Below are 18396 nucleotides of genomic sequence, written 5' to 3'. Positions count from 1 at the left end.
CGAGAGACTCGTCTGGCAATTTCCTAATAGCGGATGTCCGTCGGACGAAATGGACTCCCAGAGTGTGTCCAGGTGACGGAGAGACGGATTGCAGAATTGAAATTGGTTTACAAGGGACTTTTGTTAAAATTATCAAAGTTTGTTGGAGATTCAATATTGTCTACTATTTGTCTTACTATTTCACATCAAATTTTTATTTCATTATTCATTATTAAGAGACTGCGGATGCTTATGCATTTATAGCAAATAGAAGTATGAGGAAATCTGTGAGATTATATTATAACGTTTAGAATCTATGTTTGTGAATCTGTTTCTGTATCTGTAAAAATATTGTTCATTAGCATCCACGGTCTAGTTGTTACACTCCCAGTTATAAAGCAGTATATCGATAATTATTATATTATTATCTTACTCGGAGAAAACCTTTTGAATGTATACTTTGGGTTAAATATCTAAGAAGGAATAATTATTTATTTCTCAATCTGTTTAATCTTGCAAAATTTTACGAAAAACAATTTAATAAATTAATTCAATGTCGATGTCTATCGACCCAGGTGTACAGGTACTGCGACGAACCATGACCTACGCATAATATTTGCCTTCCTCCTTGGCAACGATCGTTGGGCAACAGTAGCGAGACGAATTGCCCGCACGGTCTCCCGAGCAATTCTCTGGTGAAACGAGGAAAAAAATCGCATCCGGTTAGCTGTGCAGTCACGAGCAACCCTGCGGTCTTTTCCACCCCGATCCATCCCTTGAATGGGGCACGAAGCCCTTAGGGCACGCGTTGTTAAAATTATAGCGACATGTGCGACCCGTCACGGCTCGTTTCATACGCAAATTTTGTCCAAGTTTAGCGAAATTGGAACTTTAATTCGTTTCTTTTTCAACACCCGTCGCACTGTGGAGGCGAAACTTCCTGCACTGCCACGCTGATGAACATGGAACCTATAGGAAATTCGTTTCCGCTTGTCATCGTGATATGCCAGTTGTTATGCAGCGTGATAAATAGGTTTTGTATTGGTATCTAGGAACATCGTTAATCGATATTAAGGACTATGCGATAAACGGGAGGTACGGCAAACGTGAAGAACAAAGTAGCTGTAGAGCAAAGTGACCAAAGCTTCTAGGACAAGTATGAGATGTCTTACAATTATTTACATTAGAAATGAAGGAGAACCTTGCAAAATGTTGTTTAGGCACCGTTAAGAAGCGTAACGTGGCTGATAAAACATGGCTCGACTAATATTTTCAATTCAAATGTCGCACATTATACTCTCACACATACGATAATTATCGGGATACAGTATTCTGCCACAGCTTATTTTATACGTTTATTTCTTTACAAATGATTGCGCCTACTACGTTCGTGTCTTTATTGTTGCGCTTTCTATAACAATATGATGACACAAATATACCATCAAAAGCATTTTCAGTCGACACGTGTATTGTACACGATAATGCATGATTAAGATTTGGATGCTGAATTCAAATGATTGAGAATACTAGTAGTTTTTTGTAAGTTTATCTGAGCTTGTTGTGCAATTTTTCCTTCTGGAAGGGCTGTTGGTTCAAGTTTTAATAATCGATAAGCTTCGACTAAAGCCTTCCTTGACTCCTAAAAAAAAAAAAATAAAATAAAAAAATAAAGCAATTTGTAATAATTAAGACAGAATAAGAAAGTTTATAACTTTAACGTAAATAAATACAGAAATCTGTTCTTTCGTAATGTACGATTAAAGTTATATTTTACCCCTAATAATAGTAGAGTGTCTTCTTCTACGTGTCTTCTGCTGAAGTCTGCATAGGCTGCATGCAACTCGAAAAGAATTAATCCCCGAATTCGATTCTCAGCTGAAAAGTAATAAACCTTACTCCTCTGATATTTACATGCAAAATCACATTATCTTCTAGCTTACCAGGTGCAAGAATTTTGAGTAAATTGTCGAGTTTCTTGCACAATTCAAGTTTCTTAACAAGAAGATCGTCCGCGACTGTTTGTAATCCTCCATCTTGTTGGCCAATTAATTGAGCCAGAGCAATAGTTACATCGGTGTTATAAAAGTGATTTGGATGAAGCACAGTCTTATAACGATCCAAAAATGTTTTACACGCTTTAATATCGTTTTTCTTCATTCTGGAGAGATCTATGCCGATGTTCTCTTGAATTTCTTCAACTTTTTTATATAGCAATATTGATCCACACGTCGAACATATATAATCCATTTGATCTGGATCGAGAAAAGTTTTAGGCAGCATATAACCATGACAATTTCTGAAAATACAATGAGACCTATAAGAATTTGCATTCATACATCGAATTTACATTGCATGATATCGAACGTTACAAATTTTTTATCAACTCCACAACGTAATATCCGATAATTCGTAAATACCCGGATTGTACAACTTGCAACTTACGTCTTGTCGCATTTTATAGCATTAAACATCGTTCCAAATTCCGTGGGATCCTTGCATCTGTCACAAATGCATTCGAAAAATTTGGTTTCGAACAGATGGTGCCTTCTATTTGTGGTACTCCATAGTGGATCCGTATAACAGATAGAAATGTGTTCTCCTACGACAAAAAAAAAAATGAATTTTAAAGAAAAAGTAGGCGCGTGGAACGCCGTGCGTTAAAAGTGTAACTTCTCAGACTTGGACGCAATGGTGAAATTTATCGGTCAACGTTATTTTAAATCGTATAAATCAATACATAAGTTTAGTAAAGTATAATCACCTTTTGTGATATGTGTCGCAGCATGAATTATTAGCCCACCTTCGTTAGTAAAACTTTTCGAGCAATTCGCTTTACAGGAATGTTCGAGCAACGATGCCAGCTCGTAAACTGCGATGTACGGTGGCTCTGTGAGAGGAACTTCATGTCCATTAACCTGTAATTTAATGGCAACTCAAATTTTTAAATATTAATTGTTTATGAATGTTGAGTTAAAAAATTGAGGTCCTGAATCGCTTTATAAACCTTTGAGTATCACTACCTTACTGAATTCATACTCTTGTCCTACTTCACCCTAATACACATTCCTATAGATTCGAATAAACGTGTATATTGTGGTCTCGTATAAACAGTGCTGATTTTGTAAATGAATCGTCAGTTTTTTTTATGTCTATGCAGAAGTATAATATTTGACTTTTATACATCGGTGAACAATTCATTACTATACTGGTTTACTAAATTTGATACCTGCAGGACTCCGATGATTTTTATAATTTCTTCTTTCGATATATCGTCCGTTTTAAAAAATCTTTTGATGAAATTCACGGTGTTTGTCGGTTTCTCGAAGTTGAAACTTCTCTCTTCTTTTAGTCTGTCCGAGTGGCCCTCAAGTGATAACAACTTTTGATAACATTCTGGGTTGTTGTTTTTCATAGATAGTACTTTTATGACATTTATACACTGATAACTTGGATGTGGATAACCGAACTCAGTGATGGATACCTGATGAAATTCTAATGTAAGTAAAAATATCAAATCCAAACAACTCCTGGGATTAGAATAGAATTTTTAATTAAATTTTAGTAGTCATAAAATTCTGCTTATTTTTATTATTCTAACTTTATGTTTTCAACGTAACGATCACCTTATCATTTCTGCGCGAAGAAGTGAAATCACATTCCAAACCATGGTCCTTGCAGTCCCCACAAAGAGGCCATCCACATTTCGTGCAAGGCACCGCGGTAGTTTTATACAACATTGTGTAACATCGAAGGCAGACTGGAACAGAATTGTGCATAGGACCATCGACTAGAGGTTTATTATCCTTGATAACGATTTCTCCTTGTTTAATATTTCTCGTGGCCACATAGTAACGACCCAACGTGAGATTTTCTGTCAACTTTGGAATATTATTAATCGTGGCGAGTAATACTGAGCTAATGGATGGGAACTTGTAATAAGATAATTAAAAATAAAAATAAATGTTATATTGTAAAATTATAACCCTCGCGGGCCTGGTCTACATTGTAATGTATAGTGATTCCTTTTTGCTCTAATCGAATACACACAAACCAAAGCAATTTTTTATCTGAAAAAAGGATTTTAACATACATATATGCTGTTTTAATTCTAACAAAATATTATAAATTTAATTCGAAAAAATATACCATAAGGAAGCGTAAGATTGTAAAATAACTTTTACAGAAAGCCAAGAACTCGATATAGCATAATATGAGAGTAATATAAAAGATATCGCTACTCTATACGGCACTATCATAGTGTCAAAATATTTAACATCGTACCGAATCATTAACAACAATGTCTAACCTTAAATGGTTTGCAGATTTCTGAGTGTTTTTTCCAGTCTTCTTTTTGATGCTGTCTACTACAATAATAAGCATTTTCACAAGCACTACACTTATGTACTCCACTTTTTCCACAAATAGCACAAATAGGTTGAGGTGCCATTGGGCAAATTTTAAAAAGTCCTGTTTTCACGTAAACAGTAATTATTTAAAATTGAGTTATTTAAAGTGTTATTAGAAAGTAATCATTTTAAATATATATGAGATACACATGAATTAAAGATATACCGATATAAATATTTTTTGTGAAAAGGAAATTATCATTCATAAAATACGTTTCCTCGAAATATAATATGTATACAAAATTAACTATTTTGATCAAATCAAAATAATTATTTCTGTATATATCTACGATTATATATGTATATTGACTGTATATGATCTTGTATGTGATCTGCTAAAGAACAAATTGATTTCAAGTAAATCAGAAATAATCAAAGTCACTTAAATAACTGTTTTAATGTAGGCATTTTATGTGACCAACCAGCAATTTAATTAATAGATAAACGCTGTATGTATTAGATTGAGCACAGAATAGATTCACATTCGACAAAATCTATCGAATAATTGAAATTTTTTAAAGGCGATGATTGATTTTTTGAACCAACGGTCGTCCGTTTCCACAGAGAAATAATTAGTAACTAAACGTACACCGGTTTGCTCGAGAGGAGGTTGAATTCCTCAATAGGATCTATTTATAGACAAGGGGAATACATGCTAATGCATACGTACCTGTATACCTACTAGAATCTACCTATCATCTATAAACACCACTAGATTTTTTGTGCAATGTGTCCAATTTTTCTATTATTAAATTTTCTATATCATTCGTATGGGTATAAACCAAGTTGTTTTCGTTTAAAGGATTTGAAAATGATAAACTGAAATAGAACAATCTACTAGGTCGAAGATTGTAATTGACGAATAAAAGGAGTCCTATGGGAACGACTGACAGACTGTTACGATCAGAATTTACCGACATCGCTATTAATCAAGATATAAATTCTCTGCTTGGACAATAACACACATAATAGTAGATACATCTTTAAATTAAACGCTTTTTATGCCCTCAAAAGTCATAATCTTTAATATCGCAGTGTAAGGCATGAATGACATGATTACTTATTTATTTGGAAATTTTTCAAACTGGTCTATTTGATGTCGGTAAATTCTCGTTGGTAAAAAGTGGTGTCGGAAAACTGTGACTGGTAAAGAGGAATACGTTCTGGTTGGTAACACATAGTATTGGTAATACCTCGTGTCGGTAAATTATGGTCAACGAAGCTGTGTCGGTAAACTATGGTCAACAATGATTTATCAAACTTTTCTGCTCTGTGTAGGATAGCTGTGTAGGATCAACTATCAGCTGTTCATTTCCTACTTGTCACTCGCGTTTGAGTCGAACGATTAAATTAAGATAATAATAAACAAATGGAAAACGTATATGGTGTTGCGTAGTTCAATCATATTCTGCATAAAACAGTGCAAAAATGATAAATTAACCAAATGCTATAGTTCCTTTTCTAAGTGAACGTAGAATCGAGAAATTAGAAAATGGATATAATAAAGAAAGAGTTGCTTGTACCAGCAAAACATATTAAAGTAACGGATGACAGAATATGTTTAACTGTTCACAAAAACTGGCTAACTGGTTTACTTACTATTGGTCCAATTTCGTTCATTAATCATGAACGATTAACAGAAGATGAAATTGCAGCACAACCTTTGCTTGAGGAATTAGGCTCAAACTGGATAAAAGTATATGTCAAAGTATGTAGGTTTTTATTGTAAGTAGAAAAATTGGGTAAATTAAAAGATGAATCACTGGCTTTAATTTTGGCAATCAAAGTTACCTAATAATGACTTGATTAAGTGAATTCAATTCTATTTTTGTTTTCAAATTATTATGTAAATAAAAGAAAAATATGATTATTAGATCTATGAGAAACAACATAAATATGCAGTTCCACTTCCAAGAGGAAGACATTCATCGAATGGAAATACTCAAGCAGATTTAACATTTTCACAATTACTACATTATGTTGTGGAAACCAATTATCGCAATCTTTGGAAGGATTGTTATAAAAAATATTATAGTATGTATTTTTTAAATAAAAATGTATAATATAACTGATTAATTAAAATACAGTAAATGTAAATATTAAAAAAAATATTAAATTATTAGATCCGTGGAATTGTGTAGACCACAAAGATCAATGCAATATAACTGCTAATGTAAGTGATACATCAATTATGCAAGAAGTATTACAAAAAATGTATGGTTGTACTTTAGTACAAGTTCAAAATGGATCAGTTATATCTGTAGTACCTGGCGTATCAGTTGAAGTACATTGTAATCTTCTTCCAATACATTTTGCTGTTGAAACAACATCTGCTTTCATAACATTGTATGAACAAACTGCAGAATATTCTGTTCGTGAGTAAGTATATATTATATATTTGTATAAGACCATAAGTATTATTTCTGTTATTTGTACTAAACAATTTAATTGTTGTTAAAGGTGTGTGATGTATAGTCCAGCTGCTTTAAATATGAGTCATGGTAAAGCATTGTTTCTAATATACCAACTATTACAATTATGCAGAGATTTGCATGATCGTGGCCTTGTATTGGGTGAAGTCACGCTTAGTGATGTATTACTTATGGATAATTTTACTATACAGGCAAATGTTTACATATTTTTCTATACATATGTTTTATTATTCAATTTTCCATTTAAATTTTAATAATTTTTATAACTTTTTCAATAGGTTTTACCAAAATTAAGTGATAATGTATATGTAAAACCTGAAAATGAACTTCACAAAAACTCCAACAGTCAAGACATCAAGAGCAAACATTTCAATGGGTACAAGAAAAATGTTGATATGACTCCATTGGACAATATGTCACAAGGAAATCACGAATTTGGAAAGAATGAAAGTATCGAAAAATTGTGTGAAATGTGGGTCTATAATTGTATTAGTAACTACGATTATTTAACTGCTTTAAATAATATGGCTGGTAGAAGATATGGAGATCCAAGTTGCCATCATGTTATGCCTTGGGTCACAGATTTTACATCAAGATGCGGTAGTAATTGGCGAGATTTAACAAAATCCAAATTTCGATTAAATAAGGGTGACAGACAGTTAGATTTCACATTTGATTCTCAATCTGTTGAAGTGAGTACTTAAAACCATCCATGAATAAAATCTTTACAAATAAAATAAGTATATTATTAAGACTAATACACCAATACTTTTAGGTAGGACACCATGTGTCGGATGTTTTGTCGGAGATTACATATTATGTTTATCTCTCGCGTCGTTATAATAAATCTGTTCTTTGCAAACATGTACGACCTCAATGGGTTCCAGGAGAATATCCTGCTTCTATACAAAGATTACATGACTGGAGTCCAGATGAATGTGTACCGCAATTTTTTACAGACCCTAGTGTTTTTAAGGCAAGATAAAAATAATTAATTAAAATACATACATATAAGGTATAAAAAGAGTTTCTTGAAACCTCTTATTTACAGTCTATTCATGAAGATTTACCAGATTTAGAAATTCCTGCATGGGCAACATCTCCAGAAGATTTTATTGAAAAACATAGAGAGGCTTTGGAAAGTTTTTATGTATCCGAAAGACTGCACCATTGGATAGATTTAACATTCGGCTACAAGTATATATTATTTGTTCTAAAATATTAACAAATAATATCAATGTAATTATTATTGTTTGGGTTTTTCGTTTTATAGATTATCCGGATCAGCAGCGGTAAAGTCAAAAAACGTTTGCTTGCATCTTGTTGATAATCATACCAGCCTGACCAATTCTGGTGTTGTTCAACTTTTTACACATCCACATCCACAAAAAATTATTCCCTCACCTTATTGGTGTAAGATTCCACCTCGGTTACGTTCATCTTTTGTAATGAATAAATATAGTATGTTTATGAAATTCTTAATTATCTAATAAGATATATCTTCAATTTCTTGCTATTTATATAATGTTTATAACAGAAAATGAACAATCTGGGAATAGAGCTAGCGATGATGAAGGTCATAGTTCCGGATTTGAAGAAGAAGAACTACCGGTTTCAATTTTAAATCCATCTAGATCGTCACCTTTAGTCTTAAGTCGATTACTAAGTCGTTCTAGAGGTTCTTTGCTTTCTACCGAAGATACTATCAAGCAAGACAAATCGACAAATCAGACGATAATTCTTCCAAAAGACTATAATCCGGTTGCAGCTATTCTGCAAGTAGAAACTATGCATACATTTATAAACAAAGTGAGCTCTCAAGTTTATAAGCCAGAAATTGAATTGCATGAGTCATCTACAAATTACAAACAAATTGTGGCTTGCGGACGTATTAAAGAACAACAAATGCTGGGTTGTCTAATTTTGGAAATATTTTTGTCAAGTAAATTTCGAGCAACGTGGAATGTTGAAAAAGTGTCATTTGCGAAAAGACTTAATGTCTGTTTGAAAATATTGAAAATGTCATCTGATAGTTTACCTAAGTGTGTAAGAAATGCAGTTGCTTTGTTGTTGCAAGTTGATATCATACCAAAAAGTTATAACATTAATAATGTAGAAGTAAGTACTACTTTGAATAATAATTATTAGCTACTTTGACTAATATTGTTTGGCCATTTAAAAATTGTCATTTTTTAAATGTAACTTTATTTAAACTAATTGAAGTTAAATTTAATGTCGTAGGTAACCGATACACCGTTTCGATATCCAACTATTACACATATGGGATTACCGCCACCGTCTGCCCATCAGTTTCTTCAACCAATGCTTTCTGGAAGTTTATTTCCATTTTCGAAGTACTACAAGTATTTATTCAATATTGTGGAAATGTTACAAGAATATAATAGTTTAGCACGCGAGTTAAATTTTATAATGAAGTCTGAAGATGATACGGATATCATACTTAAAACAAAAACGAAATTCCTTTGTAAAATTAGTGAGTGTAAAGTTATAGCAATTGCTAGGGAATTAGATCATCTATTGTCCCACACAGGTGTTGCAAGAGAAGCAAGCTTAGAATTGATAGTGCCGCATATACAGCAAATAATGGAAGAACGTTATAGTGCTGTCTTAGCTGCTTGGTATCTATTTGATCCTATTGCTAAGTAAGTTAAAATTTATACATTTTAAACAATTCATTATAAGTACAGGTTTCTAGTTTTTTACGTTTTAATAATCCTGATTTTTTTAGAGCATTGGGTCCTAAAGATACTGTGGAGATATTTCTATCATCTATCATGAAGTTATATGAAAATGGTTCTTTTATGGATTGTCCACTATATGTTGATACACTCTCTTCTGAATTAGTTGCAAAATTTAGAACTACTCGATTATACCACAGAAATTTTTTGTTAAAACTTATAGTGAGATTGGGTCTACGTCGGTTCTTGGAAAATTTTATTGTACCTCTTGTAGAAGCAGTTGGAGGATATAGAGACTCCGTACAAGGATGTTCATCTTACACCCACAAAACTGGCAACCTTAAGTAAGAATGCTTTTTTAAGTGGATGAGTATTTTTACGAACCATTTTTTTAAAATAACTTATTCTTTTTTAAAGAAGTTGTAATTTAAATGAAATTGGTAACGATGGAGAAGGAATTTTGTCACCTCTAGATGAGGATTCCTCTGCAGATTCTGAACATATTTCTTTATCGCCTGGACCTGTAACTAGTGATATTACGCACAATACGAATTTAACCGATGATATCGAGGGTAATTGATACTGTTTATGTATGTCAAATCTGATGTATAATCAAAACATTGTGAGATATCCTAAAAAATTTTATCTGTTTCAGAAGTATTCACAATAGAAGCAAAAGACAATTCTTGGATTTCTTTGAATTCTAGTACACTGTATGATATTGATTTACATATAGATCTAAATCTTAACGATGATATAAATGAAGAAGGAAACAAAGTTTCACCGTTCAAATCAGTTAAATCACCGACAATTCCTATACCGAAAACATCCAATTCGCCAAATAAATTAATAACAGAATTTAGTAATATTAGTTGCAACGTAGGAAGTAAATCGTCTAACGAAGAATTTGTATGCAATGATAGTTATGGTGGAATTACCGATTATAGAAATATGTTTGAAGAAATTTCTAATACAGAAGAACAAAATTCTACTATACTACAAACAGATGATATTAAATCTGATACGGTGATACACGAAGACGTTCACATAGATCATATTTATCAAAAATCTACATTGAATGAATGTACAACTTCGGAAATGAGTGCAGGATCTATTATTTGGTTATCTCATCGACTTGGTCCTGTGCTTACTGCCCGATATTTGTCGCGAAATTTATTAAGAATGCTCGCATTGTGTTATACTGGAAAGGAAAATTTAATAATAATCGATGATACTTTGGCATCGATGCAAGGTATTACTTGGAATAAAAAAGTTTTAGTTGGCGATCGTAACGCTGTAAAAGTTTTGGAGTGTCTTGCGGCTATTGCAGGTTAATTTGTTTATACAAAAATAGTATTTATATTAGCTAATTATTAAATCACTTTCTACAAGTAAATAAATATTAAGCATTTCTTGCACAGGTTTATATGGAGAACAAATAATAGTATTGCAGTATTTCGCACATATGGTGGAACTGTTAATTCTTTGTAAAAGAAAACTAACACAAAATTTAGAAGGTGGACTTATCTCATGTCTAACTCTTTTAAACCACATTACGGCATACCTCAATGACACAACGTTAATGGATGTACTTCATGTAAGAGTATTTGATATAGGCCTTTTTAACACTAAAACCATGCATTTAGTAAAAAAAAAACTGATCTCTAAGGCTTCAATTATAGGAACCGATTGTGAAATCAATACTACATCCTACAGTTCGTATATTATCATCTACGCGATTTACTTTTCCTAATGGTATCGCTGCACGTGCTGTACTCGCTGAAAAATGTTTAGAGACTCTATTCATGCTTAGTTTACGATTGGGGAACATTGTTGTAAAGAATCATTTAGCAGTACCTATTCAACGATTTTTTTTAACATTCAATAAATCATTTAATCATAACGATGTTGAAGATTTTAAAAGTGAAATCAATCAAAAAACAACAAGTGAACATTTTGTGAGGTAATTTTATAAAATTAGTATCTCTACTATAAGAATATAAAATCCAATGATGCTTGATACAAATGTATGTTCACAGTATAAAGTGTGCAAATTCAGACAAGGATGCACAGAGACTTCAACCAAATTTCAACACAAATGTTACTGATTCTTATTCTCCACCAGTTTTAGAAAATATGGATGTATCGGATTCGCAAAAAAATAAAGTAAATAAAGATTATCGAGATATTGACGAACTTAAAATTATTAGTTATTGCATTATATTGATATTAAATATATTTTCAGGCACTTGAAGAATTGAAAGCTGTATTTACAGCAGAATTTGCTCATAAAGCATACATGCTCTTTTACAAATGTATTGACAGTGAAGTAATGGAACAAATACTCAAAAATTATGAACATATACATCATTTGTGCTATAAATATGAACAAGAAACAAAAATGCCATCATCGCATGCCGGTATGTTGTATCTCTTTCATTAAATTTATATGTATATAAATAATTATTTTATTCAAGATTTGTTTATTATATGTTTATTTACTATTTTCTTTGACTTTGTTAAAGATGGTAGCAATCATAATATTCTATACAACAGTAATTATAATGTAACAGAAAGCACAGGATTAGCCCATAAAGATGTTTCCAGTTTTGGAAATATATCAGTGGTAGGAAATAGATTTGCGGTACAAAAGAATGATGCCGGGAACAGTGCAACGTCAGAAAATATCATGTCGAATCGTGAAACCATTTCTACATATACTGGGAGACAGTTACGAGGGAATTGGTTAGCATACTGGGAACATGAAATTGGAAGATCAGACAAGGATGTAGCATTTAATATAAAACAAATAAAGCTTCAAACATTTAGTGGTCATACTAACAGTATTAGATGTTTATATGCATTAGATAATGAGAATAGTTTTATAAGCGGTGGAAGAGATAAGACTGTTAAATTATGGAGTTTAAGAAGTCAGGTAATATACACAATATTGTACATTAACATATATGTATATATATATACGATATGTTGAAATCGAAATTAAATTATTAATTCCTAAATAATATATTCTATGAATAGGGTGATGGAAACACTGTTTCACCTTGTCAATATACTTACACTGGGCACAAAAAATCTATTCTTGCCCTTACATTCCTAGAATCTTTAAGATATGTAGTTACTTGCGATGGCACAATTCATTGTTGGGATCCTTTCATGGGTTCTCTCCTTGGATGTCCAGAAAGCTCTCGCCCTGTTCCTGTAAATACATTAACAGCAAGCCCTCCTCCATGTACAACTTTACTTGCGGGAACAACTGACATTACTCTCAGAGTTATTGACTGTAGAACGTTTCAGTATGTAAATGAAATGAAGGTATGCATTAATAAATCTGTTAAATATACAATATTAAAGATTTTATAAATTAAGAATGATAACTTTCCTTTTAGGTATCTGTAAATCCAACAGGCTTAATTAGGTGCATTGCTGTAGCACCTAGTGGCTACTGGGTAGCACTAGGTCAAGCATCAGGGTTTTTAACAATTTTAGATACTCGTACAGGTCTTATTATTGCGTCATGGAAGGGCCATGAATGCGAAGTATGTATTATATTTAAATTATTCACAATTTTAAAAACTTTAATTTGTTATTTTTTTCAGATATTACAATTAGTAGCTATAAATGAAACAACTATAGTTAGTTCTTCATTAGATGAAACTATCACGGTGTGGAGTGCATTGGATGGAAAACTTAAATTCCATATGAAGTGAGATTCCATATGATGTTCATTTTTGTCATTAAGCTATATAGAGAATTTATAAAGTATAGGACCTACTTTTGGAATCATTATCCTATGTCAATATAAATTAAAAATTTTCTTGTTTACTTACAATATTGATTTAAATTTTGTAGAGGATCCACAGAACCAGTTCATTGTATGTCCACTTACGAGCAAGAACTCATAATAGGAACAACAGCAAATCGTGTGGGAGTTTACACATCCATAGAAACAACAGCATCATTCTCATCATCAAAGTTGAAATCCGACACATTTAAAGGACTTCTTACTACAATGGCAGTTCTTCCTCTTAATCGGTTATTACTTTTAGGCGCAGATAATGGCGGTATTACGTTAATTTGCTGAATCTTACATATTAATAATTTTTCCAAAGATTTAAATAAATTTATGTAGAATTAATTAATCTTTAAAAATATATTAAATTTTTATAATGTACACGAAACATTCTTTTTTATACATAGGTGATATCTGTTCTCGTTCCAAGTACTTTCAAAGCAAGTTCTGGAGACATTTTATGAATACCGATGTCCGCTAATATTTCTTTTCCTGCAGTCTCGTCATCATTGTTCAGAGCTTCAATTAATAACATTGCCGAACCTAACAAAATATTTAATAAAATACATGCTTCTTTAATCCTGAAATAAAATAATAAAAAGATGAAATACTTAGTATCCAGCATAGCAGTTAAATATAAAGGATTTTTCAAACAGAGCTTTAATTTTATTTTTTAATAATAAAATACGCCTGTTAACGCAGTCGTAGCGGACAAAACAAAATCCTAAAGCTCTTTTCCGAAAACCCTTTATATTGTTATTTGTAACTCACAGAGGAAAATATGATTCTGGTTTGTTAATGTACAAGCCGAATAATGGAAATAAATTTCTGAAAATATCATATTCTAGTTGCTCGGCTCCACCTGTATTAAAATGATTCACTAGAACAACTTCTTCTAGAAGAAACTGTAATAAAACAAAAAAACCTCAACTACATGAAATGCCTTATGTAGTATTCATTTTGTGTATGTAAATAGTAAATAATAAATAGTATATAATTAGTTATAATTTCTTAACTAACTTGATCAAACTGGGAAGCTAAACTTTTCCAAGCCTGATTAAATAGTGGTAAGGCAAGTGCGTCGTACAGTAAATTGAGCTTTGTTGCTAATTCTTGAAACATAGAATATCCACTGGAAGTAACCGACAAAGAAACTACTTCTTTAACAGATTGCATTGCGAACCATCTATAAAAGATGCGTAAGTTGTTCGTTTTATATTGTATTCAAGACTATACTTTTAGAAGTGAAATATTATCATTTTTGTTTGCAAATAACACTTTCAACGATTTATTTATCATTTATTTTCATTTTTATTTTAAATATACTTACTTATCTGTCCTATAAGGTCTACTCCTTGCCTTTACGTCTAAAGCTACAGAATCGCTAATTTCATTTATTAATTCTTTTTCTAATCTTCTTAAAAGTGCAACTGCATCATCAAACACAGAGCCCTCTACTTCACCTACACTTTCAGTCATATCACTTCCTTCTAACGTAGCAGATTCAACTGCTTCAAATTGTTTTTTAAAAAAGTACAATTGCAAAAAATGCTATAAAGAAAAAGAAATTAATAATGTATTAATAGTGTAAAAAGTATGTAATTGCTCGCGTTTATAATATTTACTACTGTCACACCCCATTCTTCCAAGACAGTTGCAACATAATGCAATGTATTAAGGATACATGGCATGAGAGATGTTAAAGGATCTTCATGAGTTTCGTGTAGTAATTGAAGTAATCTTATTCTCCAGTCATCGATTTGTTCTAGTTGTAGCTCCAAAAATTGTAATCTATATAAATTAGATATATTGATTTAATAATATTACTACTGTTTCAAATAAAATATTTCAGTGAAGATAGATTAGAAGGCATACCCTTTATTATTAATTAATATATCTGATTAGTTTACCTGTGACCTGGTTGAGGTAAATGTTTATATCTATCAGAGATTGTTGTAAGAAGAGACAAGAAAGCGTCCGCGCATTCAGTTACCTTCATATCATCAGCATCAGAGTTCAATATCCTTTTCCAAGCAGTACTTGAACTCAAAATCGCATCCATTTTTTCAGTAGCATCTAATATTTTAATATTAGTTAATATTACTAAAAAATATATAACACTATTTAGTCTTACATTTTTTTTCAGTATTAATCCATTTTACAAAAATGTGGGCTTGTGTAAGAACAAAAACAGTGGCTGGCTGGGTTGGAGGATAAAGTAATGTATCTCTTAATTCTCTCTCAAAACCTAAAGCTTCGTCCACCAAATGAGCAAATAAAGCATCATCATACTGTACTACTGACAACTCTGAATGAAGTTTTTCAACTGCTAACTGTACTAAGGCCTGCATAAATTCTACCTATCAAAGTAAGACAATTCATATAAATCTTAGAGAATATATTTCAATACAAAAATAATAAAGTATATTTTCAAAGTACCTTCATATCCATATGATTAAAACCAATTGAATTTGCAACAGGTTGAACATTCTTTTGTACCCATTGGACATGATCTTTGATCCATGTTAATATTTGAGTGAAAAACCATTCTGGTTTATCTTGCCGGTTTGTTAATTTGGAACCTTTGAAGTGATATATAAATCTTTGTCTAAGTGGCCGTACCATCAATGAAATTGGCAAACTCACAGGTGTAAAGTCTGTTAATAGTACTGAGGTTACCACTGGCTTAGTAGAATCTGCCCTACATATGTATTGTTAAGGATAAACCATTTCTTCTGTACAATTTATGGCATACTCTTAGGTCTGTACAACCTCTATAGATAAGAAATAGGTAGAGTGCAAAGAACTGTTATGTAAGGATACGGTAATTGTAAATGTAATAGATATTCTGTAAGTATTTTAAATTTAGTTAATGTTTCTGGTGTATATGTATTTATTGCATTTGAATTATTCCCACAAAAGGGCCACTTTAATGCCTTTAGTATATCATTATATTCTCTGAAAATTGTATGTATACATAAATAAAAATATTCTTTTTCATTGGTATAAGGCTCTCAAAAATGTGAGATGTGGATAAGTAGTCTAGTAAAGACAAAAGAAAATTCTCAAAAAACCAAAGGAAGTTATCAAGCATGTTACACAAATGAATAAAAACATGGTGCATATATTTTTATATGAATATGGTCTAGATATTTTTCTTTTCGAGAATCACTATGTATGAGGTAATTTAACTTCAGTTTTAGAAAATACAAAATAATGTCCATATATAGAATAATTAATTAAAAAGTAGACATTTTGCAGTAGAAATTCTTTTTTAGATAGAAGCACAAAAACATTCCAAGATCTACATTGTTTCTTTAAATTAAATGTTACATTTTCCATCCTACAGTTTTGCCAAACATTGTCATACTCTATAAATAATGGAATTGACTACTGCATAAAAATTACCCTATACATACTTCATGTTACTTATTATGTTACAGTGAGTCCTCGAGTTACACAAATTTGTAGGTATCTGATTGGCTCCCACTTTTATTCTTATATATATACTTTGCATGTATACATGTATTCACAAATCAAATAGTTGCCTTTTTTCAATTTTTATCACTAGTCATACCATGTCAACCACCAACCTTCAAAAAGTCTGCGTTTAAACAAAAATTAAACTATGCTACTCACACTTTCCTTAACAATGATATCATATTATTGTTAACCTTGGTTTGACTTTTCTATTTCTCTCTTTCTACAATATTTATGCAGGTTCGAATTACATGGAAATGTTTGAAATAAATTAACTGTGTAAGTGGAGGACTTACTCTATATTAATTTTAGAGAGTATATACATAAAGAATATACTTTGATAATTTATCCTTGATGAGATTGTGCCAAAAATGAAGTGTGTCTCTCACATAATTTACAAGATAATGACAAGTGGACAATTGTAATTGACAACTAATATCTGTAAGATTTGTATATAATGAAATGGTGGACTCATCATCATTAGCTGCTAATGATGCTTGTATTTCATCGCTGAAAAAATATTTCTTTAAATTATTAAAATATTAAAGTATAAAATATACATCATATCAAAATACATAACTAGATGAAAACTTACCTAATATTTTCTACATATTTTATAAAATGCAAGTAAGCCAAGGATTTATCCAAGTAACTTATCGTGTTAATAATTTCTTGTATATCTAAATTGCTACCTTTTTCACTCGTTATTTCTTGTATACTACTCCTGAATTTTTCTGAGCATTTTCCTAATTGTTCAAATTCAATACTTATTCTTTCAACACTTTGTATAACTACTTTCACTTTTGAAGGAGCTTCAGATGATGCCATTGATAACTAAAAATTGTAAAATAATTACTTAACAATTGTTTTAATTTCTAAACTAAATTTTTAAAAACAAACAACAGAAATGTGAAATATATATATATATATGAGAATATTTGAAACATATATGTTACAAAGTTTAATTTAAATAACATAAAACTCCATAAAATTGTACCGATTTTTCAATTTCATTCTTTTGAAGATTCAAACGCTGATGAAATTCATATATTTTTTCAAGTCCTTTTAAATCAGAACCCAATTCTACATTAAATTTTTGTATAATTTTTTGCTTCATGTCTGACATGTTTTTGAGGTTTTGACACTTGCTATGCAGATGCAACTGTAGGTCACTGTAGATGCAATATGTTGAATCCACGTAAATCCACGTTTTTAGTTGATACACATTTGGTAAGTAGTCTAGTAAACTTCATTAAACTAGTAAACATCAGTAAACATTACAAATTACAACTGATTCAGACCAGTGTCTCAACCTCACCCTCGCGTCATTTATTATCACAATAATAAATCAGTCCAATTGTATTATCAGTTTATCACTCGATTCGATAGCAATAAGCTTATGCTTTTATACTGGTGATGGCGACACCGGCGCTGCTCCAATGATTACTTACCACTAAACTCTAATAGTACAGAGGATTCTAGTGCGTCTTACCTACCGAGGGTATTATCTATTCTGCATAGACTTACCGATATTAAAATTTCCATAATGGATTAGTGGTGATCACTGATACGCTAGATAAGCGTATACT

At 31.4% G+C, this 18396-nt stretch overlaps 3 protein-coding genes across 9 annotated transcripts; 1 reads left to right on the top strand and 2 right to left on the bottom strand.

Moving 5' to 3' along the window:
- Positions 1-221: 221 nt before the first annotated feature.
- Positions 222-4967, bottom strand: LOC128877978 (SET domain-containing protein SmydA-8-like). Of its 3 annotated transcripts, XM_054125705.1 has the most exons (9): positions 4808-4967; positions 4286-4343; positions 3603-3857; positions 3206-3460; positions 2741-2894; positions 2422-2578; positions 1920-2275; positions 1754-1854; positions 223-1618 (listed from the first exon to the last, which is right to left on the bottom strand). In XM_054125705.1, exons 3-9 carry the CDS (start codon positions 3753-3755, stop codon positions 1469-1471), a joined length of 1326 nt encoding a protein of 441 aa, XP_053981680.1. In that variant the 5' UTR covers positions 3756-3857; positions 4286-4343; positions 4808-4967; the 3' UTR covers positions 223-1468. The 3 variants fall into 3 exon arrangements, with proteins under 3 accessions (XP_053981679.1, XP_053981680.1, XP_053981682.1); XM_054125704.1 differs by lacking the exon at positions 4808-4967 and having other exon boundaries at positions 222-1618; positions 4286-4446; XM_054125707.1 differs by lacking the exon at positions 4808-4967 and having other exon boundaries at positions 3603-3736; positions 4286-4408.
- A 658-nt stretch (positions 4968-5625) lies between these two features.
- On the top strand, positions 5626-13706 carry LOC128878240 (WD repeat-containing protein 81). 5 transcript variants are annotated; one of them, XM_054126285.1, is made up of 22 exons: positions 5627-6093; positions 6260-6419; positions 6509-6764; positions 6846-7008; positions 7096-7509; positions 7593-7793; positions 7869-8014; positions 8091-8278; positions 8355-8935; positions 9059-9480; positions 9567-9860; positions 9934-10088; positions 10172-10846; positions 10938-11113; positions 11199-11479; positions 11556-11682; positions 11762-11936; positions 12042-12451; positions 12556-12849; positions 12924-13073; positions 13134-13240; positions 13387-13706. In XM_054126285.1, the coding sequence occupies exons 1-22, from the start codon at positions 5878-5880 to the stop codon at positions 13616-13618; spliced, it is 5823 nt and encodes a 1940-aa protein (XP_053982260.1). In that variant the 5' UTR covers positions 5627-5877; the 3' UTR covers positions 13619-13706. The 5 variants fall into 5 exon arrangements, with proteins under 5 accessions (XP_053982258.1, XP_053982259.1, XP_053982260.1 ...); XM_054126283.1 differs by having other exon boundaries at positions 5626-6093; positions 10175-10846; positions 12924-13240; XM_054126284.1 differs by having other exon boundaries at positions 5626-6093; positions 12090-12451; positions 12924-13240.
- On the bottom strand, positions 13673-18169 carry LOC128878241 (RAD50-interacting protein 1). The gene is made up of 12 exons (XM_054126287.1): positions 17805-18169; positions 17403-17641; positions 17144-17317; positions 16151-16285; positions 15767-16028; positions 15462-15687; positions 15238-15403; positions 14953-15118; positions 14658-14878; positions 14348-14513; positions 14099-14232; positions 13673-13908 (listed from the first exon to the last, which is right to left on the bottom strand). Exons 1-12 carry the CDS (start codon positions 17931-17933, stop codon positions 13725-13727), a joined length of 2202 nt encoding a protein of 733 aa, XP_053982262.1. The 5' UTR covers positions 17934-18169; the 3' UTR covers positions 13673-13724.
- Positions 18170-18396: the final 227 nt, after the last annotated feature.

The sequence above is a fragment of the Hylaeus volcanicus genome, chromosome 6, assembly GCF_026283585.1.
Source record: "Hylaeus volcanicus isolate JK05 chromosome 6, UHH_iyHylVolc1.0_haploid, whole genome shotgun sequence".
Lineage (NCBI taxonomy): Eukaryota > Metazoa > Arthropoda > Insecta > Hymenoptera > Colletidae > Hylaeus > Hylaeus volcanicus.
The sequence above is the reverse complement of the archived record's forward strand: the minus strand, read 5'-3'. Positions and strand labels throughout refer to the sequence as shown.

What these genes read in the sequence shown, in the direction of transcription:
- LOC128878241 (XM_054126287.1), bottom strand. Translation starts at nt 17,933, where the DNA reads ATGTCAGACATGAAGCAAAAAATTATACAAAAATTTAATGTAGAATTG. An exon ending in AGAATGAAATTGAAAAATCG is followed by an intron (nt 17,642 to 17,804) that starts GTACAATTTTAT and finishes TACAATTTTTAG; the next exon opens with TTATCAATGGCATCATCTGA. An exon ending in CCAGAATCATATTTTCCTCT is followed by an intron (nt 13,909 to 14,098) that starts GTGAGTTACAAA and finishes ATTTTATTTCAG; the next exon opens with GATTAAAGAAGCATGTATTT.
- LOC128877978 (XM_054125704.1), bottom strand. Translation starts at nt 4,426, where the DNA reads ATGGCACCTCAACCTATTTGTGCTATTTGTGGAAAAAGTGGAGTACAT. An exon ending in CTTCGCGCAGAAATGATAAG is followed by an intron (nt 3,461 to 3,602) that starts GTGATCGTTACG and finishes GAATTTCATCAG; the next exon opens with GTATCCATCACTGAGTTCGG. An exon ending in GCTATAAAATGCGACAAGAC is followed by an intron (nt 2,276 to 2,421) that starts GTAAGTTGCAAG and finishes TTGTATTTTCAG; the next exon opens with AAATTGTCATGGTTATATGC.
- LOC128878240 (XM_054126282.1), top strand. Translation starts at nt 5,878, where the DNA reads ATGGATATAATAAAGAAAGAGTTGCTTGTACCAGCAAAACATATTAAA. An exon ending in GGATAAAAGTATATGTCAAA is followed by an intron (nt 6,094 to 6,259) that starts GTATGTAGGTTT and finishes TATGATTATTAG; the next exon opens with ATCTATGAGAAACAACATAA. An exon ending in TATGGAGTTTAAGAAGTCAG is followed by an intron (nt 12,452 to 12,555) that starts GTAATATACACA and finishes TTCTATGAATAG; the next exon opens with GGTGATGGAAACACTGTTTC.